Source organism: Zootoca vivipara, chromosome 16 (assembly GCF_963506605.1).
Source record: "Zootoca vivipara chromosome 16, rZooViv1.1, whole genome shotgun sequence".
Classification (NCBI taxonomy): Eukaryota; Metazoa; Chordata; class Lepidosauria; order Squamata; family Lacertidae; genus Zootoca; species Zootoca vivipara.
In genome coordinates, this window is record NC_083291.1 from 23,507,562 (window position 1) to 23,534,871 (window position 27,310).

The 27,310-nt window shown below is 49.9% G+C and overlaps 1 protein-coding gene across 1 annotated transcript; it reads right to left on the bottom strand.

Moving 5' to 3' along the window:
- Positions 1-305: 305 nt before the first annotated feature.
- TRMT10B (tRNA methyltransferase 10B) lies at positions 306-26,173 on the bottom strand. Its single transcript, XM_035141036.2, has 9 exons — positions 26,039-26,173; positions 10,679-10,906; positions 9,030-9,138; positions 7,823-7,947; positions 6,409-6,561; positions 5,933-6,011; positions 4,323-4,390; positions 3,253-3,376; positions 306-972 (listed from the first exon to the last, which is right to left on the bottom strand). Exons 2-9 carry the CDS (start codon positions 10,871-10,873, stop codon positions 866-868), a joined length of 960 nt encoding a protein of 319 aa, XP_034996927.1. The 5' UTR covers positions 10,874-10,906; positions 26,039-26,173; the 3' UTR covers positions 306-865.
- Positions 26,174-27,310: the final 1,137 nt, after the last annotated feature.

Below are 27,310 nucleotides of genomic sequence, written 5' to 3' on the forward strand. Positions count from 1 at the left end.
GGAAGAACTACCAGGAATGTGCTGCTGTGTTCATTAGGCCCAGCACTCGGCCATCGTGTTTTTGCTAATAAAGAGTTGCATAACTCCAACTTTGAACTGTGTAATTTGACTGTCCAGCTCACTCTGTGACAATCTGCTTGGCATGCAGAAAGTCTCAATCCCAAGCATCTCAAGGTAGGGCTGGAAATGCCCGATCTGCAGTCCTGGAGAGCTGCTGCCACTTGGTATAAGGTATCACTCTTTTGACACACAGAACTGGAATGTCATATAATCGGCTTCCTTGCTGCTAAGGGGTTGGAAGTCAATGATGGGACACTTGCTTGTTTATTAAATAAAGTTATTAAATGCTTTTACCGCTAAAAAAAGCAGCAGCTCTCAGAACAAATGCCCTGTTTACCCAAGGAAAAAATGTTTTCGCCATTGGTAGCTAACAGCAATATTAAAGAAGTTTAAGGGTACAGTGGTACCTCTACTTACGAATTTAATGCGTTCCAAACGCACATTCGTAAGTAAAAAAAAAAAAGTAAGTCGAATCCCATAGGAATGCATTGGGAGAAAAAATTCATAAGTCAAAGCAACCCTATCTAAAAATTCGTAAGTAGAAAAAATCCTATCTAAACAGCATCCAAGATGGCGGACGGAGCTCCATTCGTAACTAGAAACATTCGTAAGTCGAGTCATTCGTAAGTAGAGGTACCACTGTATTTTAACCCCCTCTCCTAACACAGATTCAACAAGAACAAGCAACTGTTTAGCTCCAGAGAAGTGGGGATCAGTTCAGCAGGTGAGGGTCACTGAAGACAGGTCCTAACCTAGCCGCCTCATTATCAACTTCTCTCCCACTTTTGCATGTTGATTCTTCATGTCACTGTGCTGTGTCTCGGAGAATGTATCCTTTTCCAGGAGAAACTGCAGCTTTGAGAGCTTCTTCCCAGCTCTTGGTCTCGTAGAACGTTGACAAGGCATCAAGCACTGAAAGAAACATATGTGATTATTACAGGGTTTTGTGGGAACTGGAAGGAGGGCGGGGTACAATTGTGACATTGCAGAATTTCATTATCAGGCAGAGCAGCTGGCACATCATGTTTCTGGAATAATAATAATAATAATAATAATAATAATAATAATAATAATAATAATTTATATATATCCCAGCCACTCTAGGCAGCTTCTAACAGAATATTAAAAACATGATTAAACAGCAAACATTAAAAACTTCCCTAAGCAGGATTGCCTTCAGATGTCTTCTAAAAGTCAGATAGTTGTTTATTTCTTTGACATCTGATGGGAGGGCGTTCCACAGGGTGGGCACCACTACCGAGAAGGCCCTCTGCCTGGAAACCTCCCCAGCTTATAACAGAGATTTAGGGGACTCATACAGAATTAGATGAAATCGAATGCTCCATGAACACATTGCTAGCTCAGTAGTCCTCATACTATCGAGTTACGCATCACCTTTTATAACAGTGCAACCTGAGGAACAAGTGAGAGCAAAATGGATATTCTTGTCCTCTGGGGCAGTGCCCTCAATCCCAAACACCAAAATTGTCACAAGCTTAGAATGTGCAAGGGGTTATAAGCATTGCTGTAAGCAAGACTTGTCAATTTCAACGGTAGTGTCAGGCACAGGCTCAACTGTGTCTTAGTAAAATCAATAGTGCCTGAAGTTGTTTAACTTTGTCTCAATTACATCCCTCATTTTAGTATAGGTGCAGGCGGCCATTTGGTTGCGAGAATGGGCCAAAAAAACAAACCACATCAGAGCTCTAGAATGCTCTTGCTTCTACCAGCCTAACCACAAAAGGAGGCTTTAGTTCTACTTCATCTTAAATTTTCCTCCCTTCCCTGCTTCTCAAACTCCCCATTCTTCACAAGACTGAGCTACCAGGAACGGCCAGTGCCCATTGGGAAGGGTAGGGCATAAGGCTGAAAGACCAACACCAGGGGGAGCCATAGATGGTTGGAAGTAATAAGGCAGATAACTGGGTTTGATGACAGCCTAAGGTTGGTAGGGCACTAACCTTTTCATCATCATCATTTTATTACAGTGGTACCTTGGGTTAAGAACTTAATTCATTCTGGAGGTCCATTCTTAACCTGAGGTACCACTTTAGCTCATGGGGCCTCCTGCTGCCGCCGCACGATTCTCATCCTGAAGAAAAGTTCTTAACCCAAGGTACTATTTCTGGTTTAGCGGAGTCTGTAACCCGAGGTACCACTGTATTTATACCCCGCCCATCTGGCTGAGTTTCCCCAGCCACTCTGAGTGGCTTACAGCATATATAAAGAATTATAGAACACCAGACATTAGAAATTTCCCGGTACATACCTAATGAAATCAAACCCCAAACCTCCCTTCCAACTACATTTCCAGCAACAGGGATTGTAATTATTGTTTCATTTGTTCAAAATAAATGGAGTAATATCATATTGATAGAAGTTTTATAAGTTCTCAAACATCATACTGAAGAACGCCCCCAGAAATCCTTCCCAAACTGATAAAGGCCTATTTCTCCTATGTCCTAAGTGTACTTTATCATATAAAAGGTAAAGGTAAAGGGACCCTTGACCATTAGGTCCAGTCACGGATGACTCTGGGATTGCGGCGCTCATCTTGCTTTACTGGCCGAGGGAGCTGGCATACAGCTTCCGGGTCATGTGGCCACCATGACTAAGCCGCTTCTGGCAAACCAGAGCAGCACACAGAAATGCCCTTTACCCTCCCGCCGGAGTGGTACCTATTTATCTACTTGCACTTTGATGTGCTTTCAAACTGCTAGGTTGGCAGGAGCTGGGACCGAACAACAGGAGCTCACCCCGTCACGGGGTTTTGAACCGCCAGCCTTCTGATCAGCAAGCCCTAGGATCGGTGGTTTAACCCACAGCACCACCCACGTCCCCTACTTTATCATATACTTTACACAAAATTCCAATATAATCTTTTAGATCTTCAACAGGGACAAGGGGAAATTATATCAAGCTAAATAATGGTTTAAGACATGGAATTATATCAGTGCACCAGCTTCCACTGAGCACTACATAAAGCAATATTAATAAGACCATTGGGTTGGGGACCAGAGCAGACAGTGTCATTATGGTGTCCCAGCTCAAAAAGAGGGGGAAATACTTTATGATACCCTCCCATTTAACAGAACAAACAGCAGCTGCAGGTCGCATTGGAAAACTGGCGGCAGCACATCACCTACGGGATGCATTCCAGCAAACTTCCAGCAAACACTGCAAGAGCTTCACCTTGATTGATGGCCAGTGTTGTGGAGTGATAATTCTTTGCATTGACGTTCTTTACCATGTACTCTTGGATTGGCAGCCGTGCTGTTTGCAGGTGTTCTTCCTGGGCTCTTTGGAAGGTGAGTCTCTGTAAATATATGTAAAAGAAAAGTCACACAAATGGTCCCTTGGGGACTGTCTCGCCAGGAGCCCGTGAGCGAGCGGCAATTCAACCCAAAGACTCGACAGCTGAGTTGAGAACAATAAGAACATACGTTTAAACAAGAATGGAAAACATTTATTGAATATATAGGAAATAATTGTGTACAGTGGTACCTCGGTTGTGGAACACAATCTGTTCTGGAAGACCGTTCGACTTCCGAAACGTTCGACAACCGAAGCGCAAAGGGTGGTCTGCAAAGCCAATGGAGAAAATTGGGGGGGGGGAATGCAGCAGAAGCCGTTTGACTTCCGAGGTGCGTTCAAAAACGGGAGCATTTACTTCCGGGTTTCGGCGTTTGAAAACCAAAACGTTCGGCTTCTGAGACACTTGAAAAGGAAGGTACCACTGTACAGCTGAAAACTCTGGCAGCATTAAGATAAATTCAGCAGTGCAAATAAGTTTTGCTAGATGTAATAATGGAATACTGGATGGTATAGTTTTTGTAAAATATGCAGGGATTTATGATATGTAAAATGAACCATGAAAAGATTTTACCTCTTAAGGATGTAAAATGAGTATTTTAAATAGTAAAACAGAAAACTTAATAAAATTATATACAAAGACTCATCATCTGCTACAGCCACAGAGTGTTCACTAGTTTTAAAAGGAACAGATTGCATCTGGACACCCTAATAATTTTCTTCTAGCAACAAGAACCGGAATACAGTACAGAGTTGTGGAAAGGTGAGGAAAGCTGCACTCGCTGTAATTTCCTCTTCCCAACAACCGCCTGAAAAGGTACGGGAACTTTTTTTACTACGAGAGGATACCAAAGCACGGGCATAAGCTGCAACATGAGTAATGTTAAAAGTTGAAAAAGTGCAGAATTTTCCATCAAAACCATAGCTTATATCACGTGCAACGCACTTGCCTTTTTGATGCTTTCGTCCACCAGCCCTCCAAGGATGTACACTTTTTGCGGGTCGACTTCCTCGAGAGCTGGAATGTAAAAAAGAAACGTGAGCACATGTAAACAAAAACAAAAAAACAGCATTAGAATGGCAACAGAAACACAGATTAAAGAATTGTATACTTGGAAGGGACCCTGATGGTCATTTAGTCCAACCCCCTGCAATGCCAGCATCTCAAGTAAATCATCTGTGACAGATGGCCATCCAAACTCTCCTTAAAACTCTCTGCAACTTGAGATTCAGCAGGCGCCTTCTGTGCCAGCTTCTAAGTGCCTGCTGAAAAATTTTCTATTCTGCCAGGCAACTGTGGATACATCACTACTTTTTAATCAAAGAGTTGGAAGGGACAACGAGGGCCATCTAGTCTAACCCCCTACAATGCAGGAATCTTTTGGGGCTTGAACCCACAACCCTGAGATTGTCTCATGCTCTGCTGATTGACACAAAAAACGTGTCATTCCAGACACGTGAAACTGATCCACAAGTAAGCTAACAAGCGCTCTGAAAATCTGAGGTGTCCATGCGAAGTTTGCTGCAGAAGATAATCACTCTCTCTCTCTCTTACATACCATTTTTATTAAATGTTCCGATTTACAATTTAAAAATACTCATTTTACATCCTTAAGATATCAATGACTTCCCTTCTTCTCTTTCCATGCTTCATTTTACATATCATGAATCCCAGCATATTTTACAAAAACTATACCATTCAGTATTCCGTTATTCAAGATCATGGATAGGCAAACTAAGGCCCAGGGGCCGGATCCAGCCCAATTGCCTTCTAAATCCGGCCCGTGGATGGTCTGGGAATCAGCATGTTTTTACATGAGTAGAGTGTCCTTTTATTGAAAATGCATCTCTGGCTTATTTGTGGAGCATAGGAACTCGTTCATTCCACCCCCCAAAAAATAGACCGGGCCCCCACAAGGTCTGAGGGACAGTGGACTGGCCCCCGGCTGAAAAGGTTTGCTGACCCCTGTTCAAGATAATCACTTTCTCCACGCTTCACATCAGAGGTTTGCTTGTATTTCCGATAGCCATGAACACATAGGCAGAACTGCATACTATCCCCAGAGTGGGGTGGAAGCTCCAGATGTGGTTAGGGCTCCAACTCCCCTCAACCACCAGCCACCAGGGCCAAAAACATCTGTAGAGAGCCTGGGATCTGTTTCACCCACCCCAAAGTGAAGTTGATCCCCGACTTCAAATTTAGAAGAAGACCCGAATCTGAAATACAGAGGCCTACTTAATGCTGCAGAGATATCTCTCATTCGCCACAATTTGTTCTGACCAAGAACCAAATCTAAGATTTGTTGCTTAGGATGGGATATGTGGATGGCTCACCCAGCACTATCATCACAAAGCATTGCCTTACGCTGATGGTTCAAGAGGATGCTGAGACAAGATGCAAATTTGAGAGCTGACTATCATAGCCTAAGACAAGCAAAAGGCTGGAGAAAAGTTTGGTCAGGATGACTTGAAACCTAAATCCCCAGGGTGAGAACTTATTCGTTTAAAAGAATCAAAAGTTTTAACAGAAATCTTTCGTGCCAAAGCTGCAACGCCGTACCGTTCTCGGAGTCGGGAGTGAGGTACACAATCCTTTCTAACGAAAACAGGTCAAGGTAACTTTCTGGAGTAACATCCATCTGAAAAATAGTAAAACAATATAAGAGACATGTATATAAGATGGGATTTTTTAAAAGGCAGTTGGCAGACACCTTTTGGAAACTAAAGGCCTTCTCTGGCCTAATTCAAGCCTGAGGGTATTTGTTTTTCCAAGGTCTGCTAAATAATAAGCAAATGTCAATTACAAATCCAGAGAATGAAATGAAATTAGCATTTAATCAAGCTGGCAAATACAAATCCAGAGAATGAAATTAGCATTTATCCACGGCTTAAACATTGAGCAACTCTAGAAAGTAGGAACATTTCCAAGATTAATCACCCCAGCATTCTTGGTTCTTCCAGCAAGAAATGGCTCTGTTTGGTCTTCAAAATGTCCCTGACTTTATTTCTTCAAGGCAGGAGGGGGGGTATACTTACAAGATAACTGGCAAATCCATCGTTCATCCTCTGGCATGCTTCGTAAATTGGGCTGTTTTCCACAAACCCAGTGAGGTAGATCCAGAAGGGGGCTTGTGCTTTCTTGTTTGACCCATAGAGCCGCCTTATCTGAGCAGCAAGCCGGCTTGTTTCCTTGCGAGGAAGAAAAGAAAGACGGTCAGGAAAACTGGCAGCGGGCCTTTTTTGCCCTAGCACTCTGTGTACTTTCCAAAATGGCTGACTCAACCACCATACACTCGGTACAAATTAAGGGATGCTGTTAAACTCAACATAGCTCTTGATCTCAATTAGCTCCTCCTCCTCCTCACCTGCTTGGTGAAACAGGCCCATTCACCACTTAACCCACAGTTAAGTGGGCTAAGGAAGCAAAACTGGGAAATCCATGACAGTGGCCAAGTACCGGTAAAAGCCAGTGCTTTCAGAGTAGGACTCCACTGTTCTCCATCTGCGTAACTCAGAACCAAACAGGAATCTCTTACACTTTTTGTGCATGGATCAGGCACGCCAGCAGCAGTCCAAGCAGGACTGAACTCGCCACAGATCATCTGGTGTGCAAGGAGTTCAATCCTGCTTTCTGCAGCCTGCTCTCTGCCCTACACTCGGCGTCATGGTTTGGGGCAAGTGCGCATGGTTTCAGAAAAACGGCTTAGCAGGCTAAATAGGGAGATCCGGCAGATGCGATTTGGCCTGTGGGTCAGTGGTTCTTCGGCCACATCTTACAGGGCTGTACTATTTCAGACTGCAGATGCGCGAGGAATGTTTGCAGGACCCTGTGCGTTGAAATAAATCTTCCTCGATAGTAATCAACTCTCCCAGCACACCAGGTCTGAGACAACAAGGTTTATGAAGGACTACACACGAGCAATGGATGTAATATTTGTAAGAAATAACAGAGGCACTGTTTGTGGGGAGGAAACAATGGCTTGCTGTAAGAATGGACAACAACAAGTGAAAGATGAAATGGATATTAAAGATGAGATGAGGTGGCTACAGGAAGAAATGATGGACATATGTTTGCAACAGGAGCGGGAAACAAAATTTTTTTTAAAGTGCATTACATTAAAGCAATTTGGTTTGATTTGTAACAATTTGAAAAACTAATAATTTGAAGAAAAGAAATAAATCTTCGTCTTGCACACAGACCTGACATCCTAGCTTTGAAAGTGTTGTATTTTAACGAGGAAGAATTCAAAGGTCCAGTCCTTTCCCCGACCACCACTTCTAGTGGTAAATCGAGACATCGCCAAGTGATCTTGATGAACACACCCTTGTTCTCTTACAAGTGGCCTATAATGTGTTCAATAGTGGCTACTCAGCCAAAGAGTAGAGGCCCAAAATAACCCTCAAGCTAGCCATGAAAAAAAAAGTGGCGGAGAGGATTCACTGCCACTACCTTCTTCGTCATGTGAGCGGTCATGCTCAAATCGATACACAACCGAGGGCCTGATTCCTTGGCTTCCAGAAGGCGCCCCTTTGCAATCACTTTCAAATCCCGCTTGCTGAGCTGGGGAACAGCATCTGAAACCCAGGCAAATATGAGAATTGTATGAGAGGGGGTGGGGGTGGGGAGAGCATCCAGTCACTCACATCTAAGCCAAATTAAAATGTGCAGAGGTAGCATTGGTACATAGTAAGGTCCTTGATGAGATTGTGCTCACAGGTCAAAATCTCCCTGCACAGAGAGGCTGTCTGATGAAGTCAGTGAGATTATTTGCCTGCCTTCTGGATACCAATGTCTTTTTTTACAGCTTGATAGTGGAATTTGACAGGAATTATCACAGTCAATATTCATACATGGAAGAACAGTAGCTATGCATCTTACCAGAATGTATGTGAGAGCAAGATACACAAGCACACTCCATTTATTTGAATGTTTTGGGTGCCAACAAGGCCCCTTAAGAGATCCCAAGTTGATTGCTTCAACCTCAGATCCCACATCTAAAAACCTTAGATCCCACCATCTAAAACTATCTACGTACACAGAGAGTCTTAAAATAAACGGATTTCTGAGTAAAAGTCCTATGGAAGATGTTTTTAAGAAAATAAATCAGCAACGCCTCTAAATCAAGCACCGCCATTTGAAGACAGTGGTTCTCATGCCTGTTAGCTTCAGAGAAGCCTTTCCACATTTGATGTTTTCTGCCAACAAGCCCAGCACCCCAGAACGTTGCAAAGGATGGTGGAGCATCTTCTGGGGTGTAAACTCAGCTCATGCAGAATAGCAGCCAGGCCTGTAAAGCCTCAACATTACCCTGCAGGAACTGAAAGTGTGCCCTAAAACGGACACAGCACTCTCTTGCAGCTGCACATTGCAAGGGAAGGCTAATGATAGCAGGAACATAGGAAGTTGCCTTACACCGAGTCAGGCTGCCCACACTGACTGGCAGTAGCTCACAAGGGTTTTAGGCAGCCTTTAACCGTCCTACCTCGAGATGCCAGGGTTTGAACTCGGAACCTTCTGAGTGCAAAGCAGATGTTCTGCTCCTGTCTTTTGGGGAGGCTTGTCCCACTTCATGAAGGACCAGTGATCAGCTGTGACCAACCCCTATGGTTCCCCATCTTAGGGATGTGGACAGAGAAAAATGCAATTTCACTTGTACCTTTTCCTTCCATGTGCTTAGCTTTGCGCCGCTCTCGCTCGTGTTTCCTTTTGCTCTTTTTTGCCGAAATTATCTTCTCCCAGTGCCTCTGCTTCCTTAGAACGTTTCTCTTAATGTAAAGAAAACAGGAAAAAATCTAAAATTACTCTGGTGAGGGGGGGAAGCATTCAGCATTCATCAACACAACTGTCTTGTCGGAATTCAAAATGGTGTGTGCGCTTTTAAAAGCTCCCAAACTTTTCCCTCCTAAACATACACAGCTAGCTCCATTAATGCACATTATCTGGCGAGATACTTGATTTGCCTTGCTTGTTCTCCTTGTGTCGAGGCTTGCAGCCCTGGTCTTAACTTAGATGTAATCATTTTTACATTTGGACACATAGAATCAGAGAACTGTAGAGTTGGAAGGGGCCACAAGAGTCATCTAGTCCAACCCCCTGCAATGCAGGTATCTTGTGTTACACACCACTTTTAAAAGATCGGTACTTATACAGGTAGAGAGAAGTGAAGTGCATATACGAACCATTTGGCTCTTTAATATCCACCTCCACACTGCAAGCAGCAATAGGAATTCTGACAGAGCCAGCCCTCCTTATTCACCAGTTACCCTCATTTCACACCAACTTGGCTCACACACAAAGGAGCCAACAGCTGAGAAACATAAAGGGGAAACTATGCAAGGCCGCTGACTGTATGTCACGGTCGGAGCTGCTTACGAGCGAAGTCCCAGCAAGGAGCGTCGGGACCGGGGGCAAGATGGTAGGCACAAACGTCCGAAGAGCAGAAGTCCAAGGGTCAAGAAGCACAAGGGAAGAAGTCACAGTCCGAAGGTCTAAGCACAAGTCACAGTCCGGGGGTCGGAGCACGAAGTCACAGTCCAAAAGTAAGGAGGCACACGGCAAGGCAGAGAGTGCATTGCCGTGGCAAAGAGCTGAGGGGAAATGCTGGCCTTATATCCCCTGCCGGCTCTTGCCACCAGGTGCAGCGAATACCAAGTGGCCTCACCTGTGCGGCCGCGCCCTGCCTCTCCGGAACAAGCCGAAGAGGATCCCAGTCCTGCAAAGCCCTGCTGGTCCCAGGGCCCGGCTCCTGCACAAACTCCTGACACTGTAGTTCACACCGGGAAGAAAGGGGCTAACTACTACGGTTGTGGCTGCCACCTCCACCATGTTTATATCCAATATTTCCTTCTCCTGTCTTCATTTCTTCCTCACAACAACCCTGTAAAGTAGGCTTGGCCGAGAGGCAGGGACTGCCTCAAGGTCATGCAAGGACGTTGATGGCTGAATGGAGCTTTGCACCTTGGTCTCCTCAGTTCTAGTGCTACACTCTAACCACTACACTGCACTACCCTTGCCCTCTGCCTTAACAAGTGCTGCTAACAAATGGATTAAAGAGTGTCATGTGTCTTGCCTTGCAAGTAAGGAAGCCAGCAGGCCAAGACAACGTTGCCGACCTTTCAGGCTTCCTTAAAGCAAAATAGCACCCTTTTTTAAAAAAGAAATTGCCAATCATCATCAGTACTTAGGGTCTCAAACCATGTGGCTGGATTTATATTGGCAGCAGCTGCTGTTCATGTGGATTATTGTTGCCCCACAGCATTACAGACTCATTTCAAAATGCAGGGCTGTCGTTTGCACTGTACATACCGAACACCAATTCTTGTTTTCTGCCAACCGGTCCCTGGGGCTTTCACACCCCACATCAATCTGCAGAAGCCCAAAGGTGTCCCAGAGGTTTTCCCCATCGCCACTTTCCTGGAAAACAATCCCATGCTTCTCACACTGATCCCGCTGGTCTCCACAAGCGCTCGTCTCGCTTGCATACTCAGGGCAGGTCGTCATTTTTGCTATGCCCTTGCAGGTCAATTTGGGGAGCTGTGCAGAGACAAATGAAGAAGATGTTAATAGACTGAGCCACAGATTTTAAGTTGTTCTGGCAGAAATCGGCCCTCTAGAGTCTAGACTAAGGTTAACAGATTTTTTTCAATGAATCCGGGGACACTTTTCAACTTCCTACTAAACGGATGGATTTTGTCAGGGGACTGATTTGTCAATCCAGGGACAGTCCCTGGGAAATGGGGACGGCTGGTAACCTTACTCTAGACTGCTAATACAGCAATAGATTTGCATTTCTTGTCCGTGCTTTATGTGTCTGCTACAGCGATCATAATGAGCAGAATTGCCTCAAAGGGCAGGCTGGCAGGGAGAAAGCGGACTCCATAGACAAGCTGGGCCTCAGGAAACCCTTTCGGGATTTTACCAAGCATTTCCTCAGACCCTGAGAAAAAAAACTAGTGATGTTACATGAAATGCACACCTCTGCACTCATGTATTGAACAGATAAGGCACAGAAAAACATAACCCCATGGCAGCATTTCCAGGTGAAACTCGGAAAATTAGAATATCGTCGAAAAGTGCATTTATTTCAGTAATGCAACTTAAAAGGTGAAACAAATATGAGAGATAGATGCATGACATGCAAAGCAAGATATACCAAGCCTTAGTAGTAATAATATTGATAATAATAATAATAATAATTTATTATTTATACCCCGCTCATCTGGCTGGATTTCCCCAGCCATTCTGGGCGGCTTCCAACAGAATCTATTGAACATTAAAAGCCTCCCTAAACAGGGCTACTTTCAGATGTCTTCTAAAAATCTGGTAACTGTTTTTCTCTTTGACATCTGATGGGAGGGCATTCCACAGGGCGGGCGCCACCACCAAGAAGGCCCTCTGCCTGGTTCCCTGTAACTTGGCTTCTCGTAGCGAGGGAACCGCCAGAAGGCCCTCGGTACTGGATCTCAGTGTCCGTGCAGAATGATGGGGTGGAGACTCCTTCAGGTATACTGGACCAAGGGCATTTAGGGCTTTAAAGGTCAGCACCAACACTATGAATTGTGCTCTGAAACGTACTGGGAGCCAATGTAGAACTTTCAAGACCGGTGTTATGTGGTCTCGGTGGCCACTCCTAGTCACCAGTCTAGCTGCTGCATTCTGGATTAGCTGTAGTTTCCGGGTCACCTTCAAAGGTAGCCCCACGTAGAGCACATTGCAGTAGTCCAAGAGGGAGATAACTAGCATGCACCACTCTGGCGAGACAGTCTGCAGGCAGGTAGGGTCTCAGCCTGCGTACCAGATGGAGCTGATAGACAGCTGCCCTGGACACAGAATTGACCTGCACCTCCATGGACAGCTGTGAGTCCAAAATGACTCCCAGGCTGCGCACCTTGTCCTTCAGGGGAAAAGTTACCCCATTCAGGACCAGGGAGTCCTCCACACCTGCCCGCCTCCCGTCCCCCACAAACAGTACTTCTGGGAAAGGATCAAGGATCAAGGAGACAGGTGGTTGGTTTCACTCGTCCAAGAAGCCTGTCCACATCCTCAGAGGTAAAAGATTGAAATTGATCCCACGCAAAGAGGAGTTTACCTCTTCCCGAATCTGAGCAACACTATCTGCAAAAAACTGGGCCCGATGGAGCAGGTGGTTCCACTAAACTGCGAACCACCTGAAAAAGTCTCCTGCTGCTGTTTTCTGCAGATGCAATAGAGGCGGTGAAGAAAGTCTTCTTCGCCATCGCTACTGCCACTTGGTAGGCTCGACATTGAGCTCTAGCCCGTGTCTGGTCGGCTTCGGAATGAGTTATCCGCCACTGGCGCTCTAGCCGTCTCAACGATTGTTTCATTGCCCTCGGATCCGTGGAAAACCACGGGCTGTCCGGGCTCCATGCAATCGGAGAGGGCGCTTTGGAGCCAAACAGTCAATAGCCCTGGTTAATTATTTGTTGTAATTGTCGTTAGGCAGGTCAATTATAAATGGAATGTAATTAATGAAATGTAATAGTGATGTTTATTTTTGTATTATTGTAACTATTTGTTTTATTACTGTGGAATTTCCAAAAGAAAGCATTTGCCAAAATTAAACGAAAAATAAAATAATAATAAGTTGCATTACTGAAATAAATGCATTTTTCGACGATATTCTAATTGTCTGAGTTTCACCTGTAGAAACTATAAGTCACACTGGACAAGGCAACAGGTGCTCTCAGATAAAATCTTAGATCTTCACAACTTTTGAGAATGCGAAGCTTCCTCTATAAATGATTTATAGATGGTATTTAACTCAGAGTAGGCTTGCTAAGATGTACAAGACTGAATCAGATAAGTGCTAGAGATGTAATGTTTTTTTTCATATGTGGTGGACCTGGAAAAGGGTAGGGGAGGGGGATAATTCGGATGGAAATTCCCAGGTGTCAAAAAAGTCTATTTATGTATGCCACTACTGCGGCCCATGTTGTGTTAGCCCAAAAATGGAAAACAAGCGAGGTCCCAACTAAAGAAGAATGGCAACTTAAACTGATGGAATATGCGCAGCTTGCGGACCTAACATATAGAACAAGAGAACATAAATTCAAAGAGGATTGGAAAATGTTTATTGGATATATGGAAAATAATTTAACAGTGTAAACAAATTTTGAGGGATGTATTGATGGAATACTGAATGGTTTAGTTTATGTAAAATATGCAGGGATTTATGATATGAAAACTGAACCATGGAAAGAGAAGAAAGGAAGTCGTTGGCGTTTGAAGGTTGCTTAATGAATATTTTAAACTGTAAAATAGAAAACTTAATAAAAATTATACACCCCAAAAAAGAGAACATGAAGCTTCCTTTCACGGAGTCAGACCATCGAGCACAGCCTTGCTTAAGAGCAAGCACCCCCAAACTGCGGCCCTCCAGATGTTTTAGCCTACAACTTCCATAATCCCTAGCTAACAGGACCAGTGGTCAGGGATGATGGGGATTGTAGTGCAAAACATCTGGAGGGCCGAAGTTTGGGGGTGCCTGCTTAAGAACATTAAGTGCCATCGTGCCGGATCAGGGCAAAGACCCATCTATAGTCCAGCATCTCATTCCCACAGTGGCCAAACAGAGAGGTTTAGGGAAGCCCAAAATTATTAAGTAATTAATTAATTAAATTTTTATACCAACGACCACAGCACAGTTTACAACATAAAAATACAAAACGGAAACACAAAACACATAGTATGTGTGAGGGACGAGGGATACAGGGAAGTCCCTCCCATCTTAAGTTCCAGCCCATCCCCAAGCGCGGGAGAGAGTAAGGAGAGCTCTGCCTCCAGCGGAGAGTCAGGAAGTGGTGTCCGAGGCTCAGGCAAGGTTGTGGAGCCCAGGCCGCAGGTGGGACAGGACGTAGGACGCACAGGGGGGAGGCCAATTCCCCCAACTCCCGAATTGCGACGCAAACGTAGGGGGAAGAGGTTGGGTCTGCCAAAGCTGTGGTGCTGGAAGAAAACGCGCCAATCGCCATTCGGGAGTTCAGACACCTCACCTTAAGGATGCATTTTTACTGCTCTGAACACTGTAAATAATCAGCACTTAATAAAAACCTTAAAAGACCATGCTGGAGTCGTTACTCTAGAGTAGCCATACCAGGCCCCCTGACAGCAACTCCCGAATCTTTTTTTTGGCTACTTTGGAGTGCAGCGATGAGCGCTCAAGAGGCTGAGCATTGGAGGCTGGAGGCCGAAGCAGCGAAGCAGGAGCTGCAGAACCTCACAGCGCACGCACAGCAGCAATTGCATGCCGCTCAGGAGGAAGCGCGAGGGGCGCAGGAGGAGCTGAACAAGCTGGTGGACCAGATGAGGACAAAAGAGGAGACTGAGAAACAGCTAAGGGTGATGGTTTTGGACCTACAGAAGAAGTTGGAAGAGGAGAAAGCCGCTAGAGGTGGGGGGGGTGCCCCAGCCGCAGCTAGTCCAAGTGAGAAGGGGACAGAGCCTAGTCACCAAGTTTAGCGGCGACCCTAGGGAGTACCTAGGATTCGAGACAGAAATAAATTATGCGCTGGAATTGCATGCAGCAGAATTCCCAGATGACGCGCACAGAGTCTCCTTTATCATAGAGCATTTGACGGGGGCCGCCCGAGAATGGGTAAGACCGCTCATCGCGCAAAAAAATCCTTGCATGAAGAACGCAAAATTATTTCTAGAAGCTTTAAAAATAATGTACGCTAGTGACAGTGAAATGGAGGCCACTAAAGAGGAGCTTCATAACTTAACACAAGGAAAATCGACAGTTAGGGACTACTGGGCGAGATTCACCATGCTGGTGCACAAACTGGGGTGGGATCTGCAAAGTGAGCCAGTGAAATCAGCCTTCTACATGGGTTTGCACGCAGACGTTAAGGATGAGCTGGCAAGAGGTCCCAAACCGCGAACTATGGATGAGTTAAGCAAAGCGGCGCTAGCGGTGGGGGTGAGACAGGAATCCAGATGGAATGACAAACAAGCGACGCGCGCAGCAAAACCTTGGTTCCCACGCTCCCAGGACAGACCACATCACCAAACCCCACCCCAGGGCCCGCCCCCACACCCGCCCAGGCCAAGCCCAGAGCCGGAACCGATGGAGATCGGAGGAGCGCGCGCGCGGGCTTTTCAAACCCCGGCGGCGCCAAGACGCAAGGAGGGAAGAGGCGGGAATTGCTTTCTCTGCAACTCCCCCAGGCATCGCGTCAGAGACTGCCCTCATCGCAGAGAGTGGCAAGGAAAGGCGGGAACGGTTGTACCTTCCCCAGCTGACGCAGCACCACAGCAGGGAAACGAGACAGCCTGGCTGCAGGAGACAAGGGGGAGCGGCCAGGCACAGTCAGCAGACAACAGCCCCCGCCCGCCCACCCGCACAGAGAGGAGCACAGCCAGCCCACCCCTCCCAGAGCAGGAGTGGTTCTAGAAGTTACGCTCACGCTCCCAAATGGCTATCCCCTGACAGTCCTCGCCTTAATTGACAGTGGTGCCTCAGCCAACTTCTTCTCGAGAAACTTTGCGGAAGAGCACCAGATCCAACTTCTGCAGCTGGATTTTCCCCTGCACGTGGCCACCATTGACGGCAGAGAGCTGCTGGGAGGGGCCATCACGCATCAAACCCCCCCCCATGAGAATGACGGTGGGAAGGCACTCAGAGACACTGGCTTTCAACGTCACAACCATCTCAGACCCCCCCATCGTCTTGGGCATGAGCTGGCTGACGCGCCACGACCCCTCCATAAGTTGGCACCAGAGATGCATCACTTTTGGATCGGACTTTTGTCTGGAACATTGCATGCAGCACCAACCAGGGGAGGGGCCTCCGATAGCCACGGTGGCCACCATGCACGTCAAGGGGGGTGAGGCAATACCCAAGCCGTACTGGGACCTGCAGGAGGTCTTCAGCGAAGCGGAGTCCGACCACCTACCCCCACACAGGCCTTTTGACTGCCAGATCAACCTGGTGCCAGGGGCAACTATACCCCCAGCCAAGCTGTACGCCATGTCAGATCAGGAACTGGAGGATCTGCGCGCTTTCATCGACAAGAACCTCAAGCGGGGGTTCATCAGAGAAAGCAAGGCAGCAGGGGGCAGCCCGGTCTTCTGGGTGGACAAGAAAGACACGCAACAGCGCCGTCTGGTGGTGGATTTTAGACGGCTGAATTCGGTGACAGAGCCAATGGCTTTCCCCATGCCCAGAGTGGATGATCTCCTGACAGCGGCACGCAGGGGCAAGATCTTCACCAAGCTCGACCTAAGAGGGGCGTACAACTTGATTAGGATCCGGGAGGGTGATGAATGGAAAACCACGATGTTCACGCCTCTGGGCTCTTTTGAATATCTGGTGATGCCCTTCGGGTTGCAAGGGGGCTCAGCATGCTTCCAGGCCTTCATGCACCATGTCCTGGGGTCCCTCCTCTTCAAGAACTGCTTGGTCTTTCTGGATGACATCCTTATCTACTCCACTGACCCAGTGCAGCATGTGAAGGATGTCAGGGAGGTGTTGCAGCGCCTGAAGGACAACCACCTGTATGTGAAGCTGGAGAAGTGCAAGTTTCACACCAAAGAAGTGGACTTCCTAGGCTACAAGCTGTCAGACAAGGGGCTGGCGATGGACAAGGACAAGGTGCAGGCCATCCTGGACTGGCACAGCCCCAGGACGCGCAAAGATGCCCAACGCCTACTAGGCTTCGCGAACTTCTACAGGAAGTTCATCAAGAACTTCTCTCGCGTCACGGCTCCTATCACCGACTGCCTGAGAGGCAAGCAGAAGTTCCGGTGGACACCAGAGGCGCAAGCAGCGTTCGAAAGCCTCAAGAGGGTATTCGCTTCAGACCAGCACCTGTTCCACGTGGTGCAGGATGCGCCCCTACGCCTGGAGACAGATGCTTCGGACAAGGCTCTGGGAGCGATTCTGTTGCAACTGGACGCCAACAGAGAGTGGAGACCCTGTGCCTTCTTCTCCAGGAAGCTGACCCAGCCGGAACGCAACTACACAGTGTTTGACAGGGAACTTCTCGCGATCCACGCTGCGTTCCAGCACTGGCGACACTTCCTGGTGGGAGCCAAGCACCCCATCCAGGTGTGCACAGACCACAAGAACCTGGAGTTCTGGAGAACTGCCAGGGTGCTCAACCAGCGGCAGATACGGTGGGCAGAGTTCTTCTCGAACTTCAACTTCTCCATCCACTACATCCCGGGAGAGCAGAATGTCAGGGCGGATGCCCTCTCCCGCAAGCCAGAGTACATGGAGGAGGAGTTGCCACCGGCACCCAGGCATATTTTCCCCCCATCAGCATGGTCCTGCGGAGCAACAGTGGTGAGCGAGGCAGAACTCACAGCACTGACAGCAGCTGATGAATTTGCCACCCGCATCTTCAGAGAACTGAGAGGGGGGGGGAGCAGGCCAAAGACTTTGAGGAAAGGAGGGGTTTGCTTTTTTACAAGGGAGCCCTGTACCTGCCAACCAAACAGCTGAGAGGTAAGGCCCTCAAGCAGATGCACGACAACCCAACGGCGGGTCATTTTGGAAGGGACAAAACCACTCACCTAGTCATGAGACACTTCTGGTGGCCAGGGGTGCGGGAGGATGTTCGGGATTATGTAAGGGGATGTGACACCTGCCAGCGAGCAAAGGTGGTCAGAGCGCCACCAGCTGGTTTGCTGGAGCCCTTAGCCACACCGCACAGGCCGTGGGAAGTAGTGTCCATGGACTTCATCACAGACCTGCCGTCGTCCAGGGGCAAGACAGCAGTGTTGGTGGTGGTGGACCTCATGTCCAAAATGTGCCATTTTATACCGTGTGCCAGGGCGGTCTCGGCAGAAGAGACGGCCAAACTGTTTGTTGACCACGTATTCAGACTGCATGGATTGCCTTTAAGGGTTATTTCGGATCGTGGCCGCCAATTTGTTTCCAGGTTCTGGCGGCGGCTCATGAACCTCCTGCAGGTGGAGGTCAGCTTGTCGACGGCTAGGCACCCGCAAACCAATGGACAGGCGGAGCGGGTCAACGCCATTCTGCAGCAGTACCTGAGATGTTACGTCAGCCAGAGGCAAACGGACTGGGTGGATCGCCTGCCACTGGCAGAATTTGCCTACAACAATGCGGTGCACGTCTCCACAGGGGTGTCGCCCTTTAAGGCCAACTACGGGCGCGACCTCAGATCTTTCCCGGAGAGGGAGGGGGAGGAGGAGGAAGAGGGCCCACAGGCAGAGGATTGGGCAGAGGACCTGGAGACGGTGCACCAGCAGCTCAGAGAACACTTGGAGAGGGCCAAGGAAGCGTACAAGAAGGGGGCAGATCGCCACAGGCGACCGGGAGAGGTCATCAGGGTGGGGGACAAGGTTTGGTTATCCTCGGAAGGTCTTCCCACCAGGGGGCGATGCAAGAAGTTAGCACCCAGGAGGCTGGGCCCCTTCACGGTCACGCAACAGGTCAACCCGGTAGCCTTCAGGCTAGCACTGCCGGAGGACATGAGAGTGCACCCAGTGTTTCATAGATCGCTGCTGTCGCCGTACAGGGAAAGTACCAGGTTCAGGGACAGCGATCAGCCTCCAGAGGGAGGGGGGGAGACGGGAGACGCCCGACAGCTCAATGAGGCAACTGAGATTTTAGACTCAAGGAGAGGGGTGAGAGGACTGGAGTACCTGATAGCATGGGAGGACACTCCGCCGTCCCACAATGAGTGGATACCGGCCACAGAAGTACCTGAGGAATTTTTAGTGGAAGAGTTCCACGCCCTGTTCCCCCACAGGCCCAAGCCCTGGCACATGGAAAGGGAGGGAGAGGGGGAGGGGCAGGAGGAAGGGATAGCAGGCAGCAGCTCTCCATGGAGATGGGAAGCGGAATTTGAGGACACGGAAGAAGAGGTGTGGGTTTCACCGAGGTCAACGACGTCAGAGGCAGGAGAGGACTGGCAGAACATTTTTACTCCCACCAGCTCTGACGCCACTGACTTCTTGGGATTCCCGTCTTCTCAGGGGGAAGGAGAAAGATTGCAGGATTGGGGGAAAATTTTTACACCCACAGGCTCGGATGCCACAGACTTCTTGGGGTTTCACTCGTCCCCAGCAAGCGAAGAGCCACTAGGAAGGGGGGGAGAGGAGCCTGGGAGGGGGATGGATGTGAGGGACGAGGGATACAGGGAAGTCCCTCCCATCTTAAGTTCCAGCCCATCCCCAAGCGCGGGAGAGAGTAAGGAGAGCTCTGCCTCCAGCGGAGAGTCAGGAAGTGGTGTCCGAGGCTCAGGCAAGGTTGTGGAGCCCAGGCCGCAGGTGGGACAGGACGTAGGACGCACAGGGGGGAGGCCAATTCCCCCAACTCCCGAATTGCGACGCAAACGTAGGGGGAAGAGGTTGGGTCTGCCAAAGCTGTGGTGCTGGAAGAAAACGCGCCAATCGCCATTCGGGAGTTCAGACACCTCACCTTAAGGATGCATTTTTACTGCTCTGAACACTGTAAATAATCAGCACTTAATAAAAACCTTAAAAGACCATGCTGGAGTCGTTACTCTAGAGTAGCCATACCAGGCCCCCTGACAGCAACTCCCGAATCTTTTTTTTGGCTACTTTGGAGTGCAGCGATGAGCGCTCAAGAGGCTGAGCATTGGAGGCTGGAGGCCGAAGCAGCGAAGCAGGAGCTGCAGAACCTCACAGCGCACGCACAGCAGCAATTGCATGCCGCTCAGGAGGAAGCGCGAGGGGCGCAGGAGGAGCTGAACAAGCTGGTGGACCAGGTGAGGACAAAAGAGGAGACTGAGAAACAGCTAAGGGTGATGGTTTTGGACCTACAGAAGAAGTTGGAAGAGGAGAAAGCCGCTAGAGGTGGGGGGGGTGCCCCAGCCGCAGCTAGTCCAAGTGAGAAGGGGACAGAGCCTAGTCACCAAGTTTAGCGGCGACCCTAGGGAGTACCTAGGATTCGAGACAGAAATAAATTATGCGCTGGAATTGCATGCAGCAGAATTCCCAGATGACGCGCACAGAGTCTCCTTTATCATAGAGCATTTGACGGGGGCCGCCCGAGAATGGGTAAGACCGCTCATCGCGCAAAAAAATCCTTGCATGAAGAACGCAAAATTATTTCTAGAAGCTTTAAAAATAATGTACGCTAGTGACAGTGAAATGGAGGCCACTAAAGAGGAGCTTCATAACTTAACACAAGGAAAATCGACAGTTAGGGACTACTGGGCGAGATTCACCATGCTGGTGCACAAACTGGGGTGGGATCTGCAAAGTGAGCCAGTGAAATCAGCCTTCTACATGGGTTTGCACGCAGACGTTAAGGATGAGCTGGCAAGAGGTCCCAAACCGCGAACTATGGATGAGTTAAGCAAAGCGGCGCTAGCGGTGGGGGTGAGACAGGAATCCAGATGGAATGACAAACAAGCGACGCGCGCAGCAAAACCTTGGTTCCCACGCTCCCAGGACAGACCACATCACCAAACCCCACCCCAGGGCCCGCCCCCACACCCGCCCAGGCCAAGCCCAGAGCCGGAACCGATGGAGATCGGAGGAGCGCGCGCGCGGGCTTTTCAAACCCCGGCGGCGCCAAGACGCAAGGAGGGAAGAGGCGGGAATTGCTTTCTCTGCAACTCCCCCAGGCATCGCGTCAGAGACTGCCCTCATCGCAGAGAGTGGCAAGGAAAGGCGGGAACGGTTGTACCTTCCCCAGCTGACGCAGCACCACAGCAGGGAAACGAGACAGCCTGGCTGCAGGAGACAAGGGGGAGCGGCCAGGCACAGTCAGCAGACAACAGCCCCCGCCCGCCCACCCGCACAGAGAGGAGCACAGCCAGCCCACCCCTCCCAGAGCAGGAGTGGTTCTAGAAGTTACGCTCACGCTCCCAAATGGCTATCCCCTGACAGTCCTCGCCTTAATTGACAGTGGTGCCTCAGCCAACTTCTTCTCGAGAAACTTTGCGGAAGAGCACCAGATCCAACTTCTGCAGCTGGATTTTCCCCTGCACGTGGCCACCATTGACGGCAGAGAGCTGCTGGGAGGGGCCATCACGCATCAACCCCCCCCCCCATGAGAATGACGGTGGGAAGGCACTCAGAGACACTGGCTTTCAACGTCACAACCATCTCAGACCCCCCCATCGTCTTGGGCATGAGCTGGCTGACGCGCCACGACCCCTCCATAAGTTGGCACCAGAGATGCATCACTTTTGGATCGGACTTTTGTCTGGAACATTGCATGCAGCACCAACCAGGGGAGGGGCCTCCGATAGCCACGGTGGCCACCATGCACGTCAAGGGGGGTGAGGCAATACCCAAGCCGTACTGGGACCTGCAGGAGGTCTTCAGCGAAGCGGAGTCCGACCACCTACCCCCACACAGGCCTTTTGACTGCCAGATCAACCTGGTGCCAGGGGCAACTATACCCCCAGCCAAGCTGTACGCCATGTCAGATCAGGAACTGGAGGATCTGCGCGCTTTCATCGACAAGAACCTCAAGCGGGGGTTCATCAGAGAAAGCAAGGCAGCAGGGGGCAGCCCGGTCTTCTGGGTGGACAAGAAAGACACGCAACAGCGCCGTCTGGTGGTGGATTTTAGACGGCTGAATTCGGTGACAGAGCCAATGGCTTTCCCCATGCCCAGAGTGGATGATCTCCTGACAGCGGCACGCAGGGGCAAGATCTTCACCAAGCTCGACCTAAGAGGGGCGTACAACTTGATTAGGATCCGGGAGGGTGATGAATGGAAAACCACGATGTTCACGCCTCTGGGCTCTTTTGAATATCTGGTGATGCCCTTCGGGTTGCAAGGGGGCTCAGCATGCTTCCAGGCCTTCATGCACCATGTCCTGGGGTCCCTCCTCTTCAAGAACTGCTTGGTCTTTCTGGATGACATCCTTATCTACTCCACTGACCCAGTGCAGCATGTGAAGGATGTCAGGGAGGTGTTGCAGCGCCTGAAGGACAACCACCTGTATGTGAAGCTGGAGAAGTGCAAGTTTCACACCAAAGAAGTGGACTTCCTAGGCTACAAGCTGTCAGACAAGGGGCTGGCGATGGACAAGGACAAGGTGCAGGCCATCCTGGACTGGCACAGCCCCAGGACGCGCAAAGATGCCCAACGCCTACTAGGCTTCGCGAACTTCTACAGGAAGTTCATCAAGAACTTCTCTCGCGTCACGGCTCCTATCACCGACTGCCTGAGAGGCAAGCAGAAGTTCCGGTGGACACCAGAGGCGCAAGCAGCGTTCGAAAGCCTCAAGAGGGTATTCGCTTCAGACCAGCACCTGTTCCACGTGGTGCAGGATGCGCCCCTACGCCTGGAGACAGATGCTTCGGACAAGGCTCTGGGAGCGATTCTGTTGCAACTGGACGCCAACAGAGAGTGGAGACCCTGTGCCTTCTTCTCCAGGAAGCTGACCCAGCCGGAACGCAACTACACAGTGTTTGACAGGGAACTTCTCGCGATCCACGCTGCGTTCCAGCACTGGCGACACTTCCTGGTGGGAGCCAAGCACCCCATCCAGGTGTGCACAGACCACAAGAACCTGGAGTTCTGGAGAACTGCCAGGGTGCTCAACCAGCGGCAGATACGGTGGGCAGAGTTCTTCTCGAACTTCAACTTCTCCATCCACTACATCCCGGGAGAGCAGAATGTCAGGGTGGATGCCCTCTCCCGCAAGCCAGAGTACATGGAGGAGGAGTTGCCACCGGCACCCAGGCATATTTTCCCCCCATCAGCATGGTCCTGCGGAGCAACAGTGGTGAGCGAGGCAGAACTCACAGCACTGACAGCAGCTGATGAATTTGCCACCCGCATCTTCAGAGAACTGAGAGGGGGGGGGAGCAGGCCAAAGACTTTGAGGAAAGGAGGGGTTTGCTTTTTTACAAGGGAGCCCTGTACCTGCCAACCAAACAGCTGAGAGGTAAGGCCCTCAAGCAGATGCACGACAACCCAACGGCGGGTCATTTTGGAAGGGACAAAACCACTCACCTAGTCATGAGACACTTCTGGTGGCCAGGGGTGCGGGAGGATGTTCGGGATTATGTAAGGGGATGTGACACCTGCCAGCGAGCAAAGGTGGTCAGAGCGCCACCAGCTGGTTTGCTGGAGCCCTTAGCCACACCGCACAGGCCGTGGGAAGTAGTGTCCATGGACTTCATCACAGACCTGCCGTCGTCCAGGGGCAAGACAGCAGTGTTGGTGGTGGTGGACCTCATGTCCAAAATGTGCCATTTTATACCGTGTGCCAGGGCGGTCTCGGCAGAAGAGACGGCCAAACTGTTTGTTGACCACGTATTCAGACTGCATGGATTGCCTTTAAGGGTTATTTCGGATCGTGGCCGCCAATTTGTTTCCAGGTTCTGGCGGCGGCTCATGAACCTCCTGCAGGTGGAGGTCAGCTTGTCGACGGCTAGGCACCCGCAAACCAATGGACAGGCGGAGCGGGTCAACGCCATTCTGCAGCAGTACCTGAGATGTTACGTCAGCCAGAGGCAAACGGACTGGGTGGATCGCCTGCCACTGGCAGAATTTGCCTACAACAATGCGGTGCACGTCTCCACAGGGGTGTCGCCCTTTAAGGCCAACTACGGGCGCGACCTCAGATCTTTCCCGGAGAGGGAGGGGGAGGAGGAGGAAGAGGGCCCACAGGCAGAGGATTGGGCAGAGGACCTGGAGACGGTGCACCAGCAGCTCAGAGAACACTTGGAGAGGGCCAAGGAAGCGTACAAGAAGGGGGCAGATCGCCACAGGCGACCGGGAGAGGTCATCAGGGTGGGGGACAAGGTTTGGTTATCCTCGGAAGGTCTTCCCACCAGGGGGCGATGCAAGAAGTTAGCACCCAGGAGGCTGGGCCCCTTCACGGTCACGCAACAGGTCAACCCGGTAGCCTTCAGGCTAGCACTGCCGGAGGACATGAGAGTGCACCCAGTGTTTCATAGATCGCTGCTGTCGCCGTACAGGGAAAGTACCAGGTTCAGGGACAGCGATCAGCCTCCAGAGGGAGGGGGGGAGACGGGAGACGCCCGACAGCTCAATGAGGCAACTGAGATTTTAGACTCAAGGAGAGGGGTGAGAGGACTGGAGTACCTGATAGCATGGGAGGACACTCCGCCGTCCCACAATGAGTGGATACCGGCCACAGAAGTACCTGAGGAATTTTTAGTGGAAGAGTTCCACGCCCTGTTCCCCCACAGGCCCAAGCCCTGGCACATGGAAAGGGAGGGAGAGGGGGAGGGGCAGGAGGAAGGGATAGCAGGCAGCAGCTCTCCATGGAGATGGGAAGCGGAATTTGAGGACACGGAAGAAGAGGTGTGGGTTTCACCGAGGTCAACGACGTCAGAGGCAGGAGAGGACTGGCAGAACATTTTTACTCCCACCAGCTCTGACGCCACTGACTTCTTGGGATTCCCGTCTTCTCAGGGGGAAGGAGAAAGATCGCAGGATTGGGGGAAAATTTTTACACCCACAGGCTCGGATGCCACAGACTTCTTGGGGTTTCACTCGTCCCCAGCAAGCGAAGAGCCACTAGGAAGGGGGGGAGAGGAGCCTGGGAGGGGGATGGATGTGAGGGACGAGGGATACAGGGAAGTCCCTCCCATCTTAAGTTCCAGCCCATCCCCAAGCGCGGGAGAGAGTAAGGAGAGCTCTGCCTCCAGCGGAGAGTCAGGAAGTGGTGTCCGAGGCTCAGGCAAGGTTGTGGAGCCCAGGCCGCAGGTGGGACAGGACGTAGGACGCACAGGGGGGAGGCCAATTCCCCCAACTCCCGAATTGCGACGCAAACGTAGGGGGAAGAGGTTGGGTCTGCCAAAGCTGTGGTGCTGGAAGAAAACGCGCCAATCGCCATTCGGGAGTTCAGACACCTCACCTTAAGGATGCATTTTTACTGCTCTGAACACTGTAAATAATCAGCACTTAATAAAAACCTTAAAAGACCATGCTGGAGTCGTTACTCTAGAGTAGCCATACCAGGCCCCCTGACAGTATGACAATAAAAACAATACCCACAACCCCACTCAAAAGCCCATAGATGGTTTAAGGCCTAGTTGAAGTGCAGTGTTTCTGCCTGGCAACTAGAGATATGTAATGAAGGTGCCAGGCGAGCCTCCCTGGGAAGAGCATTCCACAAACAGGGAGCCACCAAAGAAAAGGCCCGTTCTCATGTTGCCACCCTCCTGACCTCTCATGTAGGAGGCACCCAGGGCCTCGGGACCTGAGTGCAACAGGACTCTACCCACTAGCGCTTCTTTGTGTGGCATGCCCTCATTCACTGAACATTTGCGCAAGAGAGAAGTGTGAACATCAAAAGAGGGGTTTTCGTGTGCCAGTGCACAGCCCACAAGCCTCCCAGCTGCATCCCTCGCCGGCCACATGCTTTCCCAAACGAAGCATGTTCACTTGTACCCGCAGGGGCTCTTTCAGACGTTACAATAAACACAAGAAGATCAGGGGTACACGACTCCTCCTTCCCCTCCCACTATATAATGTCTTCTACATAATGGGCTGTTTCTACATAATGGGATCCAATCAGCTAGGATGCCTTAATTAGCATTGCAACAAAAGGGGGGGCAGCGTTTGATCAAGCGAAAGGCTTAAATGTAAAATAAAACCGACTTCACTAAAGACTCAGTTAGCTCTCATGCGGGCGCCACCAACGCCGAAATCAGCTGAAGAAGTTACTGCCATTTAATGGTCGGCAATTGCTGGACGTTTGCAACTCACCTCCCTCGGAGAGTAAATAACAAGACGCTGATTAGGCTCCTCTTCTCTGCTTCGGAGTCAATCTGATTGCAAAAATAGCGCAGTTAAAGGCGCCTTGGTGGGAGCCGTTTCCTCGAAAACGTGCAGATCGCTTTGAACATGTGATGCGATATCACGTGCGATACTTCCCTCTAACGTCACAAACCAGTCAGGTGCATTCTGGGGGTTGTAGTTTACTTAATTGGAGGGCTCTGATTCATAGCATGGTAAGAGTTTGAAGGGCCCCTAGGGTCATCTAGTCCAACCCCGTGCAATGCAGGAATCTTTTTGCCCAATATGGGACTTGAACCCACGACTCTAAGGTTAAGAGCCTCATGCTTTAGCGACTGAGCTATCCCAGTTACGGTGATATTTGGGACGAGGCAGCGTTTTATATTTTGATTTCTGCTGCTTAACGCTAAACGCTCGAGCCGCTGGTTTCCCTCACTGCTTACCCAGGAGCCGGAGACATGATACTAAGAGCATCTTTAATACAGTTTCTTGAAAGATTTATACCTCGCATTTCAAAAGCAGATTGTAATTTTGAAAAACCACACGCATAAACTCAAGAGCCCACAGAAACCCGACAATCCTCAATCCTCCGGCGGCCGGCCAGAAAAAGTTCCCCTTAGGCAATGCAGACCGAGAGCAAGTACTGTAGTAGTTATTTACGGCAGGGTGGAAGATGATGTCTTAAGGGCTGCAATTCAGTGGTAGCTCCCATCTTTTTGCATGGAGAAACTCCTCGACATCTCTAGGTCGGGCTGTAAATAAAAGCCTACTGTGGGAAACCTGGCTATTTTATTTGTTTCATAAAATTTGTACAATGCTTGATTACAAAAAGAACAATGTTTCGTGTCTGTTTTGTGCAATTAAAGAAGCCGGGGGCGTGTGACTCTCATTGCACATCTTGCAATACAGTAAAGGCTTTTTGGCTGCAGGGAGGCTGCGAACCCATCTACAAAATATGGCTTTTTCTGCAATAGTACGGTACCTGGCCACATTTGCCATTCCCTCTCGGAAGGTACAATGTGACACACAAACACAATCACAAAAATCGGAAGGGTCCCGCAAGGGGCATCTAGTCCACCCCACTGCAATGCACACGTGCATGGCAGCGCGCGGAGGAAACCCAACGAAGTTCTCCATCGTTGGGAAGTAGGGTCCCGCGTCGAAATGGGGGGCGGTGGCTTGAGGGTGGGGTGGGGCGGGCTAAGGGAGGCCTTTCCGGGCATGCGCGCATGCTCTCGCCTC

Excerpts from the sequence above, each read along its gene's own strand:
- TRMT10B (XM_035141036.2), bottom strand. The coding sequence starts at position 10,873 with ATGACGACCTGCCCTGAGTATGCAAGCGAGACGAGCGCTTGTGGAGAC. Across the intron at positions 7,948-9,029 it reads TAAGCACATGGAAGGAAAAG|ATGCTGTTCCCCAGCTCAGC; the intron begins GTACAAGTGAAA and ends CCTGGGTTTCAG. Across the intron at positions 4,391-5,932 it reads CACTCCCGACTCCGAGAACG|CTCTCGAGGAAGTCGACCCG; the intron begins GTACGGCGTTGC and ends TTTACATTCCAG.